This window comes from Arvicanthis niloticus, chromosome 1 (genome assembly GCF_011762505.2).
Source record: "Arvicanthis niloticus isolate mArvNil1 chromosome 1, mArvNil1.pat.X, whole genome shotgun sequence".
NCBI lineage: Eukaryota > Metazoa > Chordata > Mammalia > Rodentia > Muridae > Arvicanthis > Arvicanthis niloticus.
This window is the reverse complement of record NC_047658.1, coordinates 75,559,733-75,582,544: the sequence shown is the minus strand read 5'-3', so window position 1 is coordinate 75,582,544 and position 22,812 is coordinate 75,559,733. Positions and strand designations below refer to the sequence as shown.

The 22,812-nt window shown below is 43.9% G+C and overlaps 1 protein-coding gene across 2 annotated transcripts in view; it reads right to left on the bottom strand.

Annotated features, from left to right (window-relative positions):
• Nucleotides 1-22,812, bottom strand: part of Syt9 (synaptotagmin 9) — a 170,465-nt gene that overhangs the window by 43,400 nt on the left and 104,253 nt on the right. For both annotated transcript variants that reach the window (XR_004608893.2, XM_034524978.2), the window contains exons 4-5: nt 3,972-4,092; nt 1,875-2,046 (exon numbers count right to left, since the gene is read on the bottom strand). Coding sequence is in view for 1 of the 2 variants with exons in the window: in XM_034524978.2 (XP_034380869.1) it covers nt 1,875-2,046; nt 3,972-4,092 (293 nt within the window). In the remaining variant the exon portion in view is untranslated. The remainder of the gene's footprint in view (nt 1-1,874; nt 2,047-3,971; nt 4,093-22,812) is intronic.

Below are 22,812 nucleotides of genomic sequence, written 5' to 3'. Positions count from 1 at the left end.
ATTTAAAACTACAATCCAAACTAAACATCAGAAAGACCTAGATGGTTCAACACTTTATCTAAGTTTCCTAATGCTGGCATGGGTTCATTTGTCTTGAGAACCTTTGCTCAAAAAACTCCTTGATTTGAGCTAATGACACTGATTCTGGTTCTGGAGGCTAAGCTGGCTTCCAGATTTACAGAACAAAAAGGAACCCTTAGGAAGGAGTGATGTATAACCCACTCAAATTCCCACAAGAGGCAACCGAGGATGGTGCGGTGAAGGCCGGCAGGGATGGCCCCTGGGTCTCCTTGCTCCCTGCTTCATTAGAGACTGCTGCCATCATCTTCTGCACATCTTTCTATGCTCAGCTTTGGTTCTTTGAGCCAACTTGAGTTTTTAACTGTGATAGACACCCAGCTGCTTTAACTTAGGGCTGAAACTTTCTGCTAGTAGTCTCTGAGTTGAGTCATTTTACTTTTTCCTTGGGGGGGGTGTGGGGTGTGGGAATGCCCCTTGAAATAACTGGAAAGATGTGGCCCATCCTTGGACTCTTCATGATAACCTCTTTTTCCTCCCAGAAAAGTCAAATGCCTTCTATTCTATTTGCATGGGGAGAAGAAGAGGTGGGAATGGACTGCCTGGGATAGTTAAGTCTGTGCTCATTAAAATCAGGTGCACGTAGAGGCCTTGTGCATACTGTCATGGGTTTTTCCAGACCACCAGCATGAATTTACTAGTAATTGAATTGATGCAGAGATCACATAATCAGATTTGTTGATGCAGGAACCTTGGCAAAAGCTTAGGAAGTGATGCCCTAACCTTCCACAGCTGGTGGGCAGCATCCCCTCCTGGGACACGGCACTATGGTGTTGTATGTGTCCAGAGAAGACAGGGCAAGGTCTATGCCCAGCACAGGCTGTCATACTCAGGGGCACCTGTATCAGAAGACAAGGCATGCTTCATGTTGGGATCTACTGGGAAGCACCGAGGTCACTGAGGCTGCTGTACTGACATTTCAGAGGTGGATGGAAAAATTTTTAGCTACAAATAATATTTGTAAGATTATATTAGAAGTCAGACTGATTTTTTTTCTTTTATAATTGTGCCCAGACCACGTGGGAGGTTTCTAATTAAAAAGAGACTTTGCATTTCAGTCTAATGACTGGTTTAACATGTATAATTCCCTGTTGGTACTTCCTTTGCATATTAAAATGACTGTTTTTCAAATCTGTCCTTTAAATACACAATTGGCTACAATGCAGGCTATAAATATCTCCTCTGTGCTGTATTAATTAAAAAGTCTAGCATCTTATACATTTTAATGTACCCTGTCATCCATACTGATTCTAGCATTTTCAAGAGAACATTTCTGTGTTTGCTTTCAGACTTAAGTGGATGGAAATGATCTTTATTAAACAGTGTAAGAAGGAAAAAAAAAAGATCGAAGTTATATATTTAGAAACGTTGACGGCGTGGCTAAAGTAATCATTCTGTGTTTTGAGTAGAAGCTTTCCACTAAAAGAGTCAGGACTGCTTAATGAAAACAAGACCTGAGGGAGGGACCATAGTTCTCCATAGAGAGATACCAGGAAGTGTGCAGAGATAGGAAGGGGAAAAGGTGGCATGTGGGAGGGTGGAGGAGAAGAAAGATAAGAAAGGGGGAGGGGAGAACTGAGGATGTAAGAAGTACTGTGGTAAGAACATTCTACACTAAGGTTTGGATGATGTGAGTCTCTGTCAGCCTGCTTCCCACATGCTTCCCTTCCAGTCACTACATCCTGGGACCCCAGCTGAGCTCTCTAATATGGTTGCTCATGTGGCTGCTTCCTAATCTGCCCATCCTGCCCCAAGAACAGTGAGACTGCACAGACAAAGAGCCCCTGGCATCTCACCGGTCATAGTCCATGACAGCTATAGACAAGTGGATCTGGTCGATGCTCTCAGGAGGGACGTCAAAGACTATGGCTTCATTGTAAACGGGATTAAGCGTGTTCCTCTTGGTGGATGTTTTCCTCTTCTTCAGTCTTCGGCCATCACACATCAGTGAGACTTTCACGTAGGGATCTGCACAGGCATGAGAACAGGGCATTATGAGGACAAATGGAGATGCTGGAAATGTGTGGCCAGTGGAGGAAGACTCCCCTTCTCTGTCTGGAGACTAAAGTTTGAATATTTTAATTCATGTGATACGTGATGTGGGCAGTGACTACTTAGAACAATTAAGTTATTCATTCAAGAAAAAGCACAGGACACTGTCTCCTCAAAATTCATGAAATTTAAAAATAGGGTGAAAACATCTGTTACCAAATTAGAAAATATACCAACCAGAATTCAGGACCAGCCTGCCTGTGAAAGGAAGAGAATCAGACATCTCCAAGGAGTGGGAGACAAGACTCAGCATCCCAACTCTGAGCTACCCATGGCAATCTTTGCTAAAGACTGAGCCTTTAAGCAGGGAAACGCTTCTGGTTCTATAAGTTCTGAATTCCTAGAGAATGGGGAAGCCTGTGTACATGGATGGCCTTAAGTACCGGGAACTCCTGGAAATGTGTTTCCAAGGGGAAAAGCTGTTCATTAATTAGGAAGAGAGAGGATGGGACATTCATAGCATAACCAAGGCAGATCGACAGGTGACAAGGCTGGCTGCTTTCTGGAGAGGGCACTGCTGGTTCCATTAGCTTCTCAGTACCATGCAGCTCAAAAGGGAGTCCTGTATCTCTCTGCTTAACTACAAGCCGCCCTGACTCTTTATCCCTTCCAGAAGGTACTTTAAGCCAGAGGAGCTGTATCTTTTTGATTTTTGTTTTTCCTTTTGTAGAACAAGCCAGAAGTATAGAACAGAATATATCAACATGTTGGTGTAAATGTCAGTAATAAGCTTGTCATGCAGGCTTAAGACTTGAGTTAGATCCTACCTTCCATGGTGGGTGGCATGCACTTGTAATCCTCCGCTCACACTTGGATTACAAGTGCATGCCACCCACCATGCATGAGAGGATCCCTGGTATTTCCTGTGCAACTCACCATGAAGCCCAAGTCTTAATGAGAGAACCTTTCTCAAAACTCAAAGTCAGAGATGGCATTTACTCCAAGTTGTTGATATATTCTATGTTCTATACTCCAGGCTGGTTCTAATCAAGGTAAAAAAAAAAAAAAAAAAAAGGTACAGCTCTTCTAGCTTGAAGTACCTTCCAGAAGGGGTGAGGAGTCAGGGCAGCATGTGGTTAGGCACAGAGATACAGGGCTCCATTTTTTTAGCTGAACAGTAGGAAAGGGCTAGTGAAGTAAGAAATGATTCTGGTCTTTACATCTACATGCACACACAGGTACCCTCATGCATAGCCATGTGCACATCCCAGCAACAAGAGAAGACACTGTATCTCAGGCTCTTTGAGTTCAGTGACCACACGCCAGTGTTCTGTGTGATATTGACCATGTGGCCAAAAGTGATATAAATGTGCATAGTATGAACTGCACAATGAGACATTTTGTGTCAGGCTTTACCATGTAAAGGTATATGTTTGGTTTACTGAAAAAAAAAAAAAACCCTACAAGCTATATAGTTCATGTTTATAAGGAGTCAGAATTGTCTCTAATCTTCAATGAGCCTAAGATACTGAAGTCAGAGGAATGGCCTAACAGGGTAGACCACCTCAGAATATGCAAACTGTAGGTTGAGTCCCAATTATGGCAAAGGAAAGGCTCGAGAGTCAAGTAACATCATGTAGCATCTTAATACACTGCACGCTTTTATGGTCTTATACATATTAACTCAGTTAATCCTACAACACCTCAATGGGCCAGATACTAATCTTACTCTCACTTTACAGATGGGAATTTGAAGCCTAGCGTGGTTAAGTGACTTGTCCAAGGTTACACAGCACTTAGAGGTGGTAGAAACATGATTAAACCTAAGCGACCCAGATCCAAGGTACCATAATAGGAACTTGATAACATGCTGAATTAGAACCACAGGAAGAATGTCCCACCTGATGCTCCTGTTATGTCCATCGCCTTTAAATTCCTTGCTTTTATGATGGTGATGGTCAGCCTGCCAGCCGTTGGAAGATAGCAGAGTGAAAACATAAGCTCGCCCAGATCCACATTATCCTGTTCAAAAAGCACAGAGCAGAGCATTAGAAAGTGCCCTCGGCCCACGTGCTGGAGGCTCAGCTGCAGGGCAGTGTTAGAAAGGACATTTTGCTCCTTTTGTTCTGCTCATGACACAGAAACTCCACCTCTGTACTGGGGTGGCTCTACAGCTCTGGAAGCACAACTCATCTGTTGATAGCAGAGCAAAGGAGGCTGTCCACAGAAAGCCACCACATGTACAACCCACATGTACAACCTCATACGGGGTCCTCATGCGGCACTCCCAGAGTGTCCTTCTATGTGGCTCTACTCTTATGTTTGTGAGAATCATGGTTCTCAGCACAAAGTCACACAGAAGGAGCCTCACGGGGCTAATCGCCCCAGCAGAGCTCAGAGATTCTGCTCACAACCCCATTCGGCTTTCTGTGGTCTTTCCAGCAGGGCTTCACTCTAACCACTATGCTTGCGTTCTACCCAGAGCCCTCAAATGAGCCGCGCGATCTCCACATACTCCTGCGGAGCCCAGGCTCCCCCATACTCTCTACTGCCATGTGTATATTAGAATACTACAAATAACTTCTGTAGAGCAATAGCAGGTGGTTCCACTAGCTGACAGAATCTTCTAGCCCCTCGTTAACTCTGGACAAGGATACTGCATGATCATGGTAGTGACAGCCCCTGACCTCATGTTCCCACATAATTGGACACACAGGGACACAAACCTAGTCCTGCACAAGTACCCATGCAGGGAGAAAAGTTCAGAAGCCAGACTTTAGGGAGCCCTGCTCTCTGCTTCTCAAGGTCCCACCTAGCTACATCCCATCTTTGTTCAAAGAGCTCCCATTTCATCTCCTGGGATACTAGGAAGACATTTCCTTGGTCAATGCATAGCCAATCCAAATAGGTCAGAAAATGTGAAAATCAATCAATCTCTCTCTCTCTCTCTCTCTCTCTCTCTCTCTCTCTCTCTCTCTCTCTCTCTCTCTCTCTCTCTCTCTTTCTTGAAGCCCAGGAGAGTGTAACTAGGAAGAGGAAAAAAGCCAGTTCATTTAGTTTCAATTTCTGTGAGACACCTGAGGTTATAGATCTGGGTGCCTGTGTCTAATTAATACGGTTTCATACTGACAATGCTCTGGGGACTTGGGTTCTAGCCCTTAACATCTACAGCTTCCCCTCCCCTCCTGAATTCTTGGAGGATGCTTCTATTTTTAGAAGCACAGATTCAGCTTTGGAAGGTCACCTTGCCAACCTCCTGCCTTGACTGCTGCCACAGGAGGAGGAGGCAAAGGGATCTGTTTGGTAGCTAAGGCAGATGGATTGGTCTGTGTCTTCAAGCATCGCCTGGCTCATGCAAATGAATCACATCACCTTGCAGCCCAGGCTGTCCTGGTTTCTGGAGCCTTGGCCCTAGGAGACCTGTGTGGCCAGACCTTTCCCTGTGGTGAGAAGAAGTTGGAGAGCATTGTACTGGAGTGAGGTTTCACAAATGGCAGGTGCTTGTTGCTGTGTGGTGCTGTGTTCACTTCTGCAGGAGCCCAACCTTCCCTTTGCTTTCTATACCCCAGTCCACCCCTGTGTCCTTGGATTCTATTATCCCTTTCCACAGTACCTTGCTCTCTCGTCCTACTTCATCCTGCCCAAAGAATCCCAATTTGAGTAAGTTATTTTAAAAGTTGCCAAAATCATGCCCATGAAGGTTCCATAATCAATTCTTTCAGCATCTATTTCCTGAGGGCTCACACTGTGTACCTCACTCTGAAAGACTTGCAATGGAAAATAGACTCATTCCACTCCTGGCTTCCCAGGCACATAGTTAAATGTCAAGTGTCAGATTCCTTCTGTACTAAGTATGTGGAGTTGTGTTTTCTTCCCACTGTAAATCCCATTCATAAATATTTCTTTTGTAAGACTGTGTACTCATGAATTAAAAGGAAACAACAAAACACTCAGACTAAAATCCACGATTGTATCTTTAAAAACATGTAAGTTAAATAATTTATCAAAGCAAACGTTCTTGAGCTGCAAGTGATTTAAAAAGAAATTATGTGTGTGTGGGGGATGTGGCTCTGTATGGATGGAACACTCCCAGCACTTGGGAAGTAGAGGCAGGAGGAGCAGATTTAAGGTCTTCCTTGGCCACATAAGGACTTCAAAAGCAGACTAGGCTACATGAGACCATGCCTCAAAAAAAGAAATCAGTGTATGTGCATTTTCTAACATTTTACTTATGGGAGTATTTATCTATAAGATAATTGCATAAAGATGATGCTGAAATGACAGCTCAGTGGTTAAGAGTGCAAGCTACTCTAGAGGGCCAGAGTTCAATTCCCAGCACCCACATCAGGAGGCTCACAGCTCCAGGAGAACTGATGCCTCCCCACTTGTATTCATGTGTACAAACTGACATGCTTGCACACATGATCACATACACAAAACTTAAAACGACTTTTAAAATATAAAATGACAGTAAGATTCAAAAATTGAAAGATTTAAGTAAAACAGTAAAAAAAAAAATCCTCCTTTCCCATAGACAACACCTAATGTTACTCGTCCTCAGTGAATAATCATTAGGGCATTCATCATTCATTCATTCATTCATTCATTCATTCATCATTTGTTCTTTTATATTTATTTCATTTTATTCATGTGTTTTGCCTGTGTGTATATATGTGCACAATGTGTCTGGCGTCCATGGAAATCAGAAGACAGCAATAAGTTCCCTGGAACTGGAATTAAAGATGGTTGTGCACCACCACGTGGATGCTGAGTACTGAACCTGCATCCTCTGCAAGAGCAACAAAAGTGCTTTTGAACCACTGGGTCATCTCTCCATCCCTCATTCCTTAATCTGGGAGTACCTTTTGTGGCTATAAATTCAGCATTGTTCTCCCAGAGTTTTGGGGCTGAATCTGCAACAGTAACTCAAAGCCATCATCACCAGAGGGACTAGGAGATTCCTGCATTTGATGGTAATGTTGCTTTTCCCCATTAGCTGATGCAAGTTTGGGATCAAGAACCCGTGAATCTGTCTGTGTGGACATTCCCTTGAATCAGTTCTTCCCAATCAGAAGTGAATGTGCTCCTCAGAGGTTGGCACAATCTGGAGCAACTTCTGATTGTCACCTTTGGGGACTCACTCTGTTACTGGTATCTGCAAAAACATTATATAGGTGAGCTTCAGTTACTTAGTTCAAAACGTGACTTGTGCTAGGGTTTAGAAAATGCTGTGTATAGAACTGCTGAGATTCCTGGTGAATTTTCTGGAATGCTGAGGAGAGTCAAATATAAAGAAATGGTGGGATGGCTGCCTTCTTGTTCAGTCAGACAGAATCAGAATGCAGAAGTTATCACTGGTACTGAGTGCCCTGGAAGATATAAGGGGAAGGGAAATGCCATGCAGAGAAATGCTTCATTGGCTCCTGTTTTGGGTGGTCAAGTGCAGCACTATCAGCAAGGCACACTGGGAAATTCTCTGGAGTGTAAGCTCTCTGTCTGCCAATCTATAATCTCCCTTCTCTGACTGTGCCTGTAGTGGTCAGCGTTAGTTGTATTTTCTGGTTAGCCAGTGCACTTTTATGTTGTCTCTGAATTCTCCTAGTGAATTCCTTCGGCACTCCACGGCATCCTAGAAGGGGGCTGCAGGAAACTATGCTAACAACAATATTCACTCCCCTGTGCTTGTTGGGACAAAGGGTGGGTACATCACCTGAGTGAGTTGTTGAGGTCACTCCTAAGATTGATAACTAAATATTTTAAAAAACTGTCATTTTACTGATGATATTCACTAGCAAATAAAAGACTAAAACTGTGTGGTTTTTACATGATGTATAGTAAAAGTGGGATCACATCACTTTAAGTTGACTTATATATGTTAAGGGTGTGTGATACATACTCCAAAGAAAGAACAAAAGTACTAGAAAGAGTTTGTGGCTAAAAAAATAAAAAAACATGAGCTAATATAGGTACGTGAAAACAGTTAATAATTGAAAATAGATGAGTAAATATGGGAAGGGGGCGCGGGTCAGAGAGAGATCTAACAGAAATCAAAAGCAAGTTATAAAATGACAAATTTAAACAAAAAACAATCTCAATAATGGCATTAAAAATAAATGGTCTAAATCTTTGTATTTAAAAGTTCCTGAAACCAAGACATACAGTGTGCCTGATGGAAGCTCCGGTAAAGTCTCAGCTGCCTACTTAATCTTAGATAAGCAGTGTCATTTCTCAGTCAGCTCTTCTTAGGTATCTCCTTTGGGGAAATTGATATTTAAACACAGGTTTGATAATAATGAAAGTTAAATAACACATAGGGACTTCAGTGATAGCTCAGGTGGCATAGTCCTTGCCTTATAAGCATGAGGACCAGAGACTGATCAACAGAACCCATGTGAAAAGCATGGTGTGCTGGCACAAGCGTGTAACCCCAGCACTGGGGAAACAGAGCCAAGGCAGATGCCTGAGGCTTGCTGTCCAGATAGTTGAGCTACAGGCCAGTAAGCTACAAGGCTATGGAACATTTGGTCTCCTGTCTGTTTTTCCTCTTAGTATACTATTTTTCAGTGTGACAGCTCACCAAGAAACTCCATTTTTTTTTAAGCGCACCTTTTGTCCTTCCGGTCTGGGCCCAAGCACTGAGCAGATCCTGAGTAGCAGCTCTGCCCCCAATCTCACAGAACCCAGAGGAAGTGAGCCTCCCAGGAGTTCTAACCCGAGCAGTATCTTATGTAAGTAGACAGCAATGGCCACCCCAAACAGGGAGTAACTGGGATCCACTAAAACCCAGGAAGCCACTCCTGGCCTGGAGCACTGGTTCCTTCCTGTCTGCGCCTGAGCACGGAGCAGATCTTGGGCCCCAGCTCTAACCCCAGTAGTAACACCCATCGTACACAGTTCTGATACAACCAAGATAATAGGAAAGAAAGGCTCCAGTCAGAGACAGGGCAGATAGCACTGAGGAGATACAGATGGCAAAAGGCAAGTGCAAGAACATAAGCATCAGCAACCCAGGGCAATTGGCATCATTAGAACCTAGTTCTCCCACACAAGAAAGTCCTGGATTTCCCATATCACTAGGAAAGCAAGATTTAGATTTAAAATCACTTCTAATGATGATGATAGAGAACTTTAATATGAACATAAATGGCTCTTCTTGCCTTCATGCAAGAGAACCTCAGTGCACTGGATTATTATTATTATCATTAAACCTCATGTTATTGCAGCAAATCCTGTATGTGTGAATTTCTTTCTGGGGGAGCTCATCCCCTGGTTTTGGATTTTTACAGTCCAACATTTTGGAGGTCCCACCGAGATACGCTCTTCCAAAACCCCACGGCTCCAGGGATCGGAGGTCCACACTCGCTTGCACAGGTCTGTGTGCTGTCTGTTCTTTGTTTTTGTGTCTGTGCCCATGGCAGGAGCAACTGTCTGTGATGTGTCTGTGTGCCCATGGAAGGGGCGACTGTGTAGCCTGGTTTCTGTGCTTGTGGCAGGGGCAAGAACCGGGCAAGCCATGAAGGGCAGTTTGTGACCCTGGGATAGGGTCAGGTTACGAGTTCTGGGAGGGAATTCATAGGAGTGGAAGTGACAGGGGAGGGTAGACGTATCCACACATTGCAGGCCACAAGACTTTGGGGGACGTCCCAGAGTCTGTCTAGGAGATAGAGTCGGAAACAACCCCTTCTCCTTCTGAAGGTGGTTTCACAGCCACAGCTGCCTGGGGTGGCGTCTGTTGCTCTCTTGTGGCAGTCTCGTGTGTCAGACGTCCATGTGTTGTTCATTGCTGGTGGTGTTAGAAATCTGTTAGATTTGGTCCAGCATAGGCTGGCCAAGTCCTCTGGTTACTAGATTCTTCTACTGGCGTGTTTTTTTCTATGTCTTGACTGTCTGTATAACCTGGTTTATGCACTCGTGACAGGAGTGAACTGTCTGTGTTGTTTTTCTTTGTTTTCTTGGCGAACTGTCTGTGTGTTGGTTGTTGTTCTTTGTGTTCTTGGACTTTGACTGATATTATTTTGGACTGAATCTACTGTGTTCTAGCATATCTCCCCCAGGGGTCAGTCTTTCGCACAGTCTTTCTCGTGTTGCCTGCTAGCATAGGCTGCTTCCCCTCCTCCTTGGTCATTTGTGGCCGGCTACTGCCCAGCTAGCTTGCCTGAAGCACCCTGTTTGCTCCCTTTCCTCTTCACTTCCTTGGTCATTTGTAGCCAGCTACAGCCCAGCCGGCTTGCCTGAAGCAGTGGGTCTGGGACCCTGCTTGCTACCATCGCCCCTGTGTTCCTTAGACCCTCATTCTAGGATTTCTCCCCTTGGATGAAAATTTTCCTTTTCGTTTTGAGACAGTTTTTTTTTCTCATGGCTGAGAACTCCAAGCTGGGCTTAGAGAAACTGCTCCCAAGAGCTTCTGGCTCCAAGCCAATCTCCACGTGTGTGTGTGTGTGTGTGTGTGTGTGTGTGTGTCTCTCTCTCATAACCCAAAATCTCACCCCTTATGACTCTGACTCTCCTATCAATCCTCTATGTTTCTTCCTCTAAGCTTTTCTTCAAAGTTGGCCTTTCCTCTCCTTCTTTATATTTAAGATTTAATGGCAAAAAAAGGAGAAGAAGAAGGAGAAGGAGGAGGAAGAGGAGAAGGAGGAAGAGGAAGAGAAGGAGGAGGAGGAGGAGAAGAAGAGGAGGAGGAAGAAGAGGAGGAGGAGGAGGAAGAGGAGAAAGAAGAAGAGGAGGAGGAGGAGCAAGCCACATGGCAGGGCAGTCTCCTCCCGCACTGCTTCTAAACTCACCATTGAGACAGATGCTGAGTTCCTGCTGACCAGACCCGATTGGGACTTCAACATGCCTGACGGTAGGGAGCACCTGAAGGTCTACCACTAGACTCTAATAGCAGGTCTCCGAGGAGCTGCATGGTGCCCTACTAATTTGGCTAAGGTAAGAGAAATTGTTCAAGGGCCTACCAAATCCCCTTCAGCATTCCTAGAACAGCTGATGAAGGCATTTCTCTGGTTCATGCCCTATGACCCTATGTCTGATAAGCATAAAGGAACAGTGATGATAGCCTTTATTGACCAATCTGCCAGTGATATTAAGAAAAAGCTGCAGAAGTTAGATAGATTACAAGACAAGTCTTTGAGAGATCTGGTGCAGGTAGCTGAAAAGGTGTTCTATAATAGAGAGACTAAGAAAGAAAAAGAAGAGAGAAAGCAGAAAGAGCAGGAAGCTAGGGAACTGAAGAAAAAAAAGGACAGGAAGAAAACTTGACTAGAATCTTGGCCATAGTAGTTAGAGAGAGTTGAGGGCCAGGTGAGAGAGTACTGGACAACTGAAGGAGGTCCTTAGATAAGGATCAGTGTGCCTACTGCAAAGAAAAAGGACACTGGACAAGAAAATGCCTGAAGAAAAGGGGGGATGGACCCTGCCGAGACCGAGAAGAAGCCGCAGGCCACAAAATATTGGCCCTGGGTAAAGACAGTGACTAGGAAGTACGGGGCTTGGACCCCCTCCCCAAGTCCAGGGTAACCCTGAGAGTAGAGGGGAAGCCCACCCAGTTCCTGGTGGATACCAGGGCCCACCATTCAGTCTTTTTACGAACCACAGGCCCATTGTCTGGCAAGAGGTTGTGGGTTCAGAAAGCTACTGGTAATAAACAATACTCATGGACCACCCGAAGGACAGTAAACCTCGGCGTGGGCCGGGTGTCCCACTTGTTCTTAGTCATTCCAGAATGCCTCTGCCCTCTCCTGGGCAGGGACCTGCTTACAAAGATTGGAGCCCAGATTCGCTTCCTTCCAGAGGGCCCCCAAGTAAAAGACAGACAAGAAAATGTTTTACATGTGTTGACTATAAAACTTGAAGATAAATATTACCTCTTTGATCACCCAAGAAAAACAAAATCCTGGAGGTAATGGACTGGTGGCTAAATCACTTCCCTCAGGCAGGGGCGAAAACCGCAGGCTTGGGTGAGGCTAAGAACCAGCCAGCGGTCCATGTAGAGCTGAAAGCCTTGGGCCACCCCAGTAACAGTCCGTCAGTATCCCATGAGTAAAGAAGCCTGAGATGGATTAGATTTCATATCCTCAGATTGCTAGGTCTGGAGATACTTAAAAGGTGTCAGTCAGCATAGAACACACCTGTTCCCAGTACAGAAGCCAGGTACCAACGACTACCGACTGATGCAAGACCTACGTGAGGTAAACAAGCGGGTGATTTGTTGAGCTCTCTTTCCCAAGAAAGGACTTGGTACACTGTACTGGATCTTAAAAATGCCTTCTGTCTCCAACTGAGCCTAAGAAGCCAACCAATCTTCACTTTTGAATGGAAGGACCTGGGATCAGGAATATTTAGACAACTAACATGGACTCGACTTCCACGGGGTTCAAGAACTCCCCTACCATCTTTGATGAAGCTCTGCACCAGGATCTTGCCCTGTTCAGAGCAGAAAACCCCCAGGTAACCCTTCTTCAATTCATAAATGACATTCTCCTGGTTGGCCTTAACAGAGATACGTGCCTCGATGGAACCCGCTGGTTACTAGCTGAATTAGAAAAACTAGGTTACAGGGCCTCTGCTAAGAAGGCCCAGATCTGTAGAAAACAGGTCAGTTACTTGGGTTATCTACTCAGAGATGGAAAGCGATGGCTATCAGAGGCTAGAAAAGAGACTGAGTTTCACATCACCCCTCCCTCCAATGCCAAACAAGTAAGGGAATTCCTAGGGACAACAGCAGGGTTCTGTCGGTTAGCAGAACCCACACCTTCATTCCTATATACAGCCCAAGATCTGGCCTTAATGACTCAAGTCAAAAAGGAGTTCGATAAGGACTTAAAGGTATAGAAAACCTTAGCTGGAAAGATAATTCTGCCCCAGAAAAAGGCAGAGGAGATGGTGAAACAGATGCACCATAGGCCTACCTAGGAGTCAAGAAACTTGTGGCCACCATGTTAAACACCAAGTTCCACGTACTTGGACTCACACAGCTGATTGAAGATATCATACATGTATGTATATCCTGTCAAAAGACAAATGCCTGCCGAACCAAGGCCGAACCTGTCAAATGCCTCTGAGGCAACAGCCCGAGAGCCTATTGAGAGGTAGATTTCACAGAGATCAAGCCCGCCAGGTATGGTAATAAGTAAGTCCTATTATTTGTGAACACCTTCTCTGGCTGGGTAGAGGCTTTTCCTACGAAGAAAAAAACAACAATGGTGGTGGCCAAAAAGATCCTAGAAGAAATCTTTCCACGGTTTGGGGTACCTAAGGTGATTGGCTTGAATAATGGGCCTGCCTTCGTTGCCCAGGTAAGTCAGAAATTGGCCAAGTACCTGGGGTTTGATTAGAAACTTCATTGCATTTATAGATCCCAAAGTTCAGGTCAGGTAGAAAAAAATAAATAGAAGCCAAAAAAAGAGACCTTGACTAAGTTGTTCATGGAGACTGGCGGTACAGGCTAGGTGGTGTTCCTTCCTCTGGCTCTTTTTAGAGTTAGAAATACCTCTTCAGAGTTTAACTTAACTCCTTTTGAGATTCTGTATGGAGCACCCGCTCCTCTGCCAACCTTAAGAGAGGTTATTGAACCTACTTGTCATAGTAACAGTGATTTACTTAAATCACTGTTAAAAGGACTTCAGGTGGTGCAGAAAGAACTGTAGACCCTGTTGGCCCATGCCTATGAACCGGGGACCCCAGAAACATCCCATAGTTTTCAGATTGGAGATGTGGTCTATGTCTGGCTTAAAGGGACCATTCTGGTGTTGCTGACCACTCCCACTGCTGCGAAGGTTGATGGAATATCGGCCTGGATCCATGCCTCTCATGTGAAACCAGCTCCAGAGAGACCATTGCCCAATTAGATAGTCCGGCACACTCAGAATCCAGAGACAGACTGTAGCTGACCAACACGGTTCCACCTGAGGTACTCATGGTCTAGACTGTGATCTTGCTCATGGTGAGAAGGCCTGGACTAGCCCTTGAGGGTAACCCTCATGTTCCCCAAAAGCTAACATGAGAGGTCCTTTCACAAAAAAAAAGAAGGTCATAAATAACACTCTCAAAGAATTTGAGGAGAACTCAGGTAAACAGGTAGAAGCCCTTAAAGAGGAAACACAAAAATCCCTTAAAGAATTACAAGAGAACACAACCAAACAGGTGAAGGAATTGAACAAAACCATCCAGGACATAAAAATGGAAGTAGAAACAATAAGGAAATCACAAAGGGAGACTACTCTGGAGATAGAAAACCTAGGAAAGAAATCTGGAGTCATAGAAGCAAGCATCACCAACAGAATACAAGAGATAGAAGAGAGAATCTCAGGTGCAGAAGATATCATAGAAAATACTGACACTACTGTCAAAGAAAATGCAAAATGCAAAAAGTTTTAAACACAAAACATCCAGGAAATCCAGGACACAATGAGAAGACCAAACCTAAGGATAATAGGTATAGATGATAATGAAGATTCCCAACTTAAAGGGCCAATAAATATCTTCAACAAAATTAAAGCACACCTTTCAAAAAAAAAAAACTTGTAAGAAATAGTAGCAAGTTCAATCCTAGTTACAAGATTCCTTTTGGAATGTACTTTATCTTCAATCATAACAATTATACCGAGGGACAAAACCAGGTCCTTTTGTAACATGGCCTCTGTTAATAATGATCTGCTCATCCCCTCTCAGATACTCCAACTGCATTCCTGGTATAACCCCAAGACATAGCAAAATATATCAGAGGGTGGGGGAGGCCCCATTCAGTGACAATTCTGATGATAATTAGCATGCACTGTTAAAGTAACTGTTGGTTGCACTTTATTTATAGGTATTAACATGACTAATTGCATTGGAAGTGTGCCTGGAGGATGACACTTTCTGAGCTGGTGCTGGGACACAAGTGAACCTGCAGCCCGCACAGAGTAGTGGAGGCCAGCATCAGCCCACGCTTTTCCCCCATATGACATGTTCTCAAAGGATACTGACTGGGTGGAGTTCTTCTTAAGGAAGAATTTTCCTTGACCCTAGGAATGGACAAGGTAATTAATATCACACATGTGCAATGCTCTTTGTGGTCAGTAATAGTTCTCAGCACTTTCTTATCTAATTCCCGGGTTAAAATGGCATTAACTAGTTTCAATACTTGGACATTTAGCCTATTTTCCTCCTTACATTATAGATTCATAGTCCAAAGTCATCTTCAGAGCTCGAGCAAGTTGTCTAACAGGTATCTCCATCTTAACCACGCTCTACAAATGGAGCTCATTCCCCTCACCTACCCCAGTCTTCCTACCCAGTCCTTTCCATCTTAAAACCTCCCTGGGGCTGAAGTTAAAAATCTAATTGTCACTGTATCTGTATTCCTCCTCTCCTCTCACCCTCCCACATCTGCAAGTCATGTTATTTCTCCCTTCAAAAATATCTAGAATCCTCCCAGCTTCCCCCTCTAGAGTGCTACCCCTGTGAGGCAACATCACTGTCTGCAGCATGGCTCTGAGTCTCAGGTTCAGTCTACTCTGATCACTGGTGAGGAATCATGGAACAGGGTGGGGGAGGGGGATTCAGGAGAGGGCTGTTGTCTCTATCTAGAGAACTGCGGAGATGTTGAGATGTCATGGTACTTGACCTTCTCGTGTGACTAGGGCTTCCCCTTCACAGGCTTCTGGGAGGTGGCTGAAGAGCTCTCACCTCACCTGAATGCACTTGACGCCAGCTGCATCCCACTGCTGCGGTGGCAGATTGGACTGATGATGATGACTACACTAGGAGGAACTTGATGGAGACACTTTCCATTCCCAGAAGAACAAAATGGCTTTGGTTGGTTGGGGATCTGGCTTGGAATCTGGCAGACACTTGCTCTGACATTCTTAGGTGGCAGTGTCTTACCGTGAGAGGGTCCTCTAGGTCCACAGCTTTTGCCAGTACTGAAGGCAAATACTTTCTGTCAACTGGAGCCAACCAACTGAGAACACAGAGTAGAGCTTCACTACAGGGTTAGTAGTCTTGGGTCCCAATGGGCAGATGAAAGCCATCTTCCCAAGTATAAAAATCTAAGCCACTGTCCCAGAAAATCAAACACGGTTCTTATCTCAGATTTTTTTAAGATGGTTTCCCAATCTTTCAAAAATCATTGAGTATGTTTGCTACACAAGCATGAGAACTACATACATGTATACCTGTGCACACACATGAACTTGTATCCCCCTCTCCAATATCAGAGATCATTTTAAGATAATAGGTTCATTGAAAACAGTTGCTATCAGATTAATTTTACTTCCTTTTATAATCAAGCTACTAGTAAGACTCAGAACAGGAAGCTTGTAAGCTTATGTTGGCACAGTAAGTGTGACCTCAGCGTGATGTATGCTGAGTCCTCTCCTGGAACCCTAGCAAATGATCTGGAGGATTTAGCTTAGATCTATTAATAAAGGGGAATTTATATCCAAAGTAACCACCATATGTAAAATGGTGTCAGTAAATGATTCAATGACCTGGGTCTTATCCAGTTCCAAAACTGTCAATAGTCTGGAAGAAGCAGAATTTGATATGATACAACAGACTTGATAAGTACATGGGAGTCCTGATTCAAGATCATAAAAATCCGACATAAGATGTATGAAGCCTAATAATATAAATATAGTAAGATAAATTATTTGAGGACCTAAAAAGTCAATGGTATAATTCCTAAAGTAGATGTAGCCTAATGCATGCAGCAATCCCAGGTTTTATCCTTACTTTAGCCAAAATGTGATAGAGCAATCAGAAAGTAACTTTGTATGAGGAAGCTTGTGCGCATCATCCACCTGCCCCACTTGAAACCAAATTCTTTTCTGGGCATCTGGGCTTTTGAGACGGGAAAGTAGCTGGAAAATAAATGATAAGACCAGTCACCATGGGAGAACCATGGGACAGGAACAGTGAGGGACTGGTAAGCCTGTAAGCCTTAAGGAAAAATAATCACCAGAAAGCACAAGATTCTTGCTGGTATTAATGTGAATTTCTGTCACACAGAAGAAAGGCTAAATTTGTTCTTAATGGTTCCAACAAGAAGAATTAGGATCCATAAGTGAGACCCACAGGAAATCTGTAATATTCTCTCCTATCACAATTCCAAACCATGGGCTGTCTTTCGAAGCAATGCATTCCCCATCTGTTTGGCAAGTTTCAGTGTGTTACAGAAGAGTCAAGTATCAATAAGGCAGTTGAACAAATGAAAAAGCTTTTCTCTCTTGCTGTCCCCATCCCCTGTAATCCCATGGATCAGAAGCAGACATAAGGGGACAGGTAATGAGGCAGGCAAACACAGGGACAAGCTTAGCAGTCTGAGTCCATTTGGTTTGGTTATGGACACTCCCAACAATGCACCTACGGAACTTGTTGGCATCAGGATGTGTTTATGTCTTCAGTAAGCAACAGAAGTATGTTATTTCTCTTAGCAACTCCCTGATAATGCCCTGTTTCTATTTAAATATGTCCTAGAACATATCCTGAAATCAAGGGAGATCAGTCCATCTGGGCTGAAGTGGTTAGGCTGCATGTTCAATAAGACAAACTGTGACCTCTGAGTAAACTTATGAGAGACACACAATTAGCCACCCCATGCCTATACATAATTGGCATGCATATTATTACAATCTGATGTATCAAAAGAAGGGGCATTTGCGGTGAGCAATCTTATGTAATCCAATCTGTCAATCAAAAGAGAGAAACATAGACTTCATGCTCCTTTACAACCAAGCTCCTTTTCTTGAGCTCTGCAAAGGAAGATACAGACAATAGCTAGTCCCCAAATACTTTCACTCACATGGCCTGATGTCACAATTGGCAGAGTCTCTTTCTTTTTCATCTGCATTGTTGCTTTGCTTTTTAATATAGCTTCCTTGCTACTCTAGGACAATTCTCAAATAAAAAGTTAAGAATTTGGAGACACTTGGCCCACACAGTAAAAGATACAAAATTAGATTTCTAGGCTAAGAGCACTGTTATCAGAAGCATGACTAAGAAGGTATGGTTAGGTGGAGTGTGTGACTGTCTTGGAGGGAAGAGCTGGAGATGAAGTCTGTTGCTTAATGATGTTAATCTACATTCTAGGAGCATAAAAGGAGATGGCCATATGCCTGAGTCCCAAGTCTTTTGAGTCCCTGACAAAGGAACGAAGGGTATGAGCCCTGCTTTTTCTCTCTCCCCGTCCCTTTCTTTTCTCAACACTGCCTTCCTAATAGATACTTTGAGACTCATGTATGATTTTTTTTTTTCATTCTTCTGTTTTCCCAAGTTATCATGTTTAGCTAAGGAGGGATAAAACAAATACAGCCATTTTCAAAAATTAAAGGGCCCCCAAAAGGCTCTAATATTTATTTTCAATGTTCAATAACTATTCAGAAGTTTTTGGTTTTTTTTTTTTAAAAACAAATCTTCTAATCTCAAAATAACCCCACAAAAGGATTTTTTGATGAAAATATGTTCTTATTTAAAGGCTAAAGGAATCTCAGAGCATCCTCAGAATTGAGCACTGTGTGCTGGCTTGGCTAGGTACAACATGTTTCGCTGGCTTTTGAAGAAAACGTTAAGATGAGTTGAAAGTGATTTTGAATTCACCCTGTGTGCCCAGCATCTTTGTCATTCTGAAACTTTCCATCGAAGAATTCAGCTGATCAGAACTGAAAGTGGGACTCTAGTAAACACGCCCTGTGCAGAGAAGCATGGTGGGATATGAGCCAAACCAACACGTCTGTGGTGTGAATAGTTACACAAAACAACCCAACCCATTTTTATTCTACCTTGGATGGAGATTTTGCCCAATGACAATTACAGGCCATAGGGCTGTTTTGGTTTTTAGTGTCACCTGTGGTTGGAGAAAAGCACTATGCACCTTCCTTTCTGTTCCCATTAACTGTCCCTGAAGCCTAATATATGTGTCACTTACCTCAAATGTGCCTTTAAAGTTAGTTTGAGATTTCTTTTATGTGTATGAGTGTTTTGCTTGCATGGCTGGCTGTATGTGCACCATGCACATGCAGTGCTCACAGAGGCCAGAAGGAGGAGTCGGGAAGGAGTCGGATACTTTGGAACTGGGGGTAGAGATGATTGTGAGCTGCCTGTGGATGTTGGGAACTGAACTGGGGTCCTCTGCAAAGCAGCAAGTGCTCTTAATCACTGAGCCATCTTTCCTGCTTCAAATGTGATTGACCACAATTCTCCTTCATCCTCCCCTGCAACAGTTTCTGAGGATAAAGAGGCACTGCCTCAACTAAATCCACTTACCTCCCCAAGCCATCCTCCGGCACACACACACACACACACACACACACACACACATCCTCCAGCCCACACACATCCTCCAGCACACACACACACACACACACACATCCTCCAGCACACACACACACACACACACACACACACACACACATTCTCTAGCACACACACATCCTCCAGCACACACACACACACACACATCCTCCAGACCACACACATCCTCCAGCACACACACACACACACACACACACACACACACACACATCCTCCAGCCCACACACATCCTCCAGCACACACACACACACACACACATCCTCCAGACCACACACATCCTCCAGCACACACACACACACACACACACATCCTCCAGCACACACACATCCTCCAGCACACACACACACACACACACACACACACACACACACACACACACATCCTCCAGCACACACAGATCTCACCACTTCACTCCTTCCTCAAATTCTTTAACACATCCCAGATGTTCTCATGTTCTAGGAAAGGCTGCTCGGCTATTCATTCTCCTAACATAACATTTTTTTAACCAGTCTAGACCAGTCTCAGCCTCCCTTCTACCTCTCATTCCCTGGATGCTATCACTTCTCCCAAAGGAAGCTTTAAATTTAAATAATTACAATTTTAATTGTTTATTTTTGAGACAGGGTCTCATAGACTAAGCTGGCCTAAAACTCCCTAAATAACTTAGGCTGGCCTGGAGTTCTAGATCCTGTACCTTACTCACATGCTGGGACTACGAGTTCATCACCACACCGAGCTATTTTTTTTCCTTCTTAATCTTTAGTGATTCAGTTTGCCAAGTGGTATCACTATGCGATATTCAGAATGTCTCCATGCCTGTGCTCTCTGCTCTGGTAACTCCTTGCCCATATCTGTATTATTATATGAAATTAATAGGGCTGGAGATGTGACTCAGCTGCTAGAGCACTTGCATAGATCACATAAAGCCCTGGGTTTGATCCCCAGTACCACGTAAAACCAGGCATAGTGATGTATACCTGTAATCCCAGCACTCGGGAGATAGAGCAGAAGGATCAGAAGTTCAAGGTCATCATCAGCTACATAGCAAGTTCAAGACCAGTCAGGACTACATGAGATCTTGTTAAAATTAAAAAAAGATAGCTATGAGTCTCAGATGTAGAAGGCAAGAGTAGTGTATTCCTTTTGCCACATATGCTGGAAGTTAATTAATTTGCCCAAGGTCACTGGGTTACTTAGTGTGGGAGCCACACAGGCAGCCTGACTGAAGATCCTATAGTTTCCCCATATAGAAGCCAACATTTTCTATGTAGCTTTACTATGGTGAAGGTCATCCCATTCTTTCTTGAATACTGAAGATCTGGGGGAACTTGGAAATGTTGGCTGGGGTTGGGGGAGAAAGAAGAAATATATCTAGATTCTTCCTTTTGCCATAAAATAACCCCACACTTAGGAATGATCTTCTGTCTCACTCTTTATTATAAGAAACTTTTTTCCTTTTCAACTAGTGGGGAAAAAAGAGAGGAAGGCACTACTTCGACTAAATCCAATTTGAGAACTGGGGCAAATGGTACTTTAGCCAAAGAGGATCTACGTTTCATCCGAGCGTAAACATCAGACTACTTTCCTCTGTGTCCAATTTTCTAACATTACTGAGGGAAAGAAGAGATTTGGTACAATAAATGGCATTTTTAGGAAGGTGTAATAAGCGACCATCTTAGGTACACTTCAAATAGGGGCAATCATAGACTGTCTGTGCCTGAATGCACTCTGAACTAACAGGCCTCAGGCAGTTAGCACAGCATCTGATACACATGTGTTAACTCACTGTCTTCTTGCTATACTCCTAGGGCAGGGCCTGGCACAAAGTGGCCCACAGAAAGCTAGCACACCAGTGATGAGTGGCAGAAGTCTGTTAGGGATAGACAGATTGATCAGGGGCAGCTCAGGGCAGGAACCCCTCCTCCAGCTCAGCTCTTCTTCAAAGATATCCTATAGTCTGACCTACAGCGTGGATAAAGGAAACATGACGAAAGTATGCTGAAAGAATTCCCCTGGGAGCAGAAAGAAGTTTTCAGGAAAGATGACAATGTATCACGGTAAAGCATTAGCCCACAGGCTGAGCCACTGGCTCACAGTCACAAAGTTGATCAGTGTCAGAAAGGGTCTGCTGCATATTTCCCATCCATCCCCATGAGTGCCATGTCTTCATTAAAAGACCATTTTTAGAACATGTTAAATGACATTAGTAGAATTTAAAAACAAATGTCCTAGTTCAATTTTTCCAGGGGACACACATGAGTGGGGTAAGAGGACCAGCAGTTTTCTCCATCTAGTGTTCCAATACACATGAAGCTTCCTCTGTCTTGTTGCTCACGGTGGTGGTAGGGTGTGTGAGTGTGTGTGTGTGTGTGTGTGTTGAATTGTGCATGCTAGGCTAGCCTTCTCCATTGGAGCTACACATCCCTTCATTTAAACGTATTTACTCACTTATTTAGCAACCACTTGCTGGCTATTTAGTATGTTCTAGACATTACACTAGGTGCTGGGGATGCAAAGAAGATGAAAGAATAAAAATTCTTTCTGTGATGGAATAGCCACTCACACTCCCATTGGAGAGCCCAGAGAACTAAGTAACTTTGTTATATTGAAAGGAATGACTAATAAACTAAGGGCTGATCAGATCTGGTGAGAAGAAATGCAAGTTTAAAAGGGGACGGCCATGGGGCCTTCAGATAAGGTGCTGTGTAAGAGGAGACAAAGTTCAAGGCTGAAGGCTGACAAGAGAAGTCTTTCTAACTAGAGAACGTGGTCCTGGCAAAGGACTGGGTGTGAGTAATGGCAGGGGGCAGGGGTAGCTAGAGTGGAGAAAGTGTGCAGGGGTGTGGTGGCGAGGTGAGATATATGGGATGGACAGGTCCACATCCTGGAGGTCACGAAGAACTCTGGCTTTGTGCTGCTCTTTTAAGACATGGTGTCATATATCCCAAGTTGCCCCTGAACTCATTATTGAGGATGAACTTGGACTCCTGTTTTTCCTGCTGCCGCCTTGTGAATGCTGGATTATAGGCAACTGACCACATTCAATTTATGTTTTGCTGGGGATTGAACCTAGGACCTTCTGCATACTAGGCAAGCACTCTACCAACTGAGCTACATCCATAGCCTAGGATTCTGGTTCTACTTTGCTGAAATAAGGAACCACAAGAAGAGTATGGTCAAATTAGTGACATGATTCAACTGGGCCTTGAGAGGGATCACTTTGGCCTCTGTGTAGATAACAGTTTGAGGAGTGGCAAAGAAAATTAGGAGCATATTTATGACATTCAAGTGCCAGTTTTTCACTAAGTTCTTGAGACTGTCTTGTATTTTATAAGATCTCTAGTCATTAGAAGGTATGACTGCTTTAGATACTGCCATGTGTGGAAAGGGGCTACTCTTGTTTAGAAAGGGTTATAAGTGTATGAAGAAAATATTCTCCCCAGGAACTCA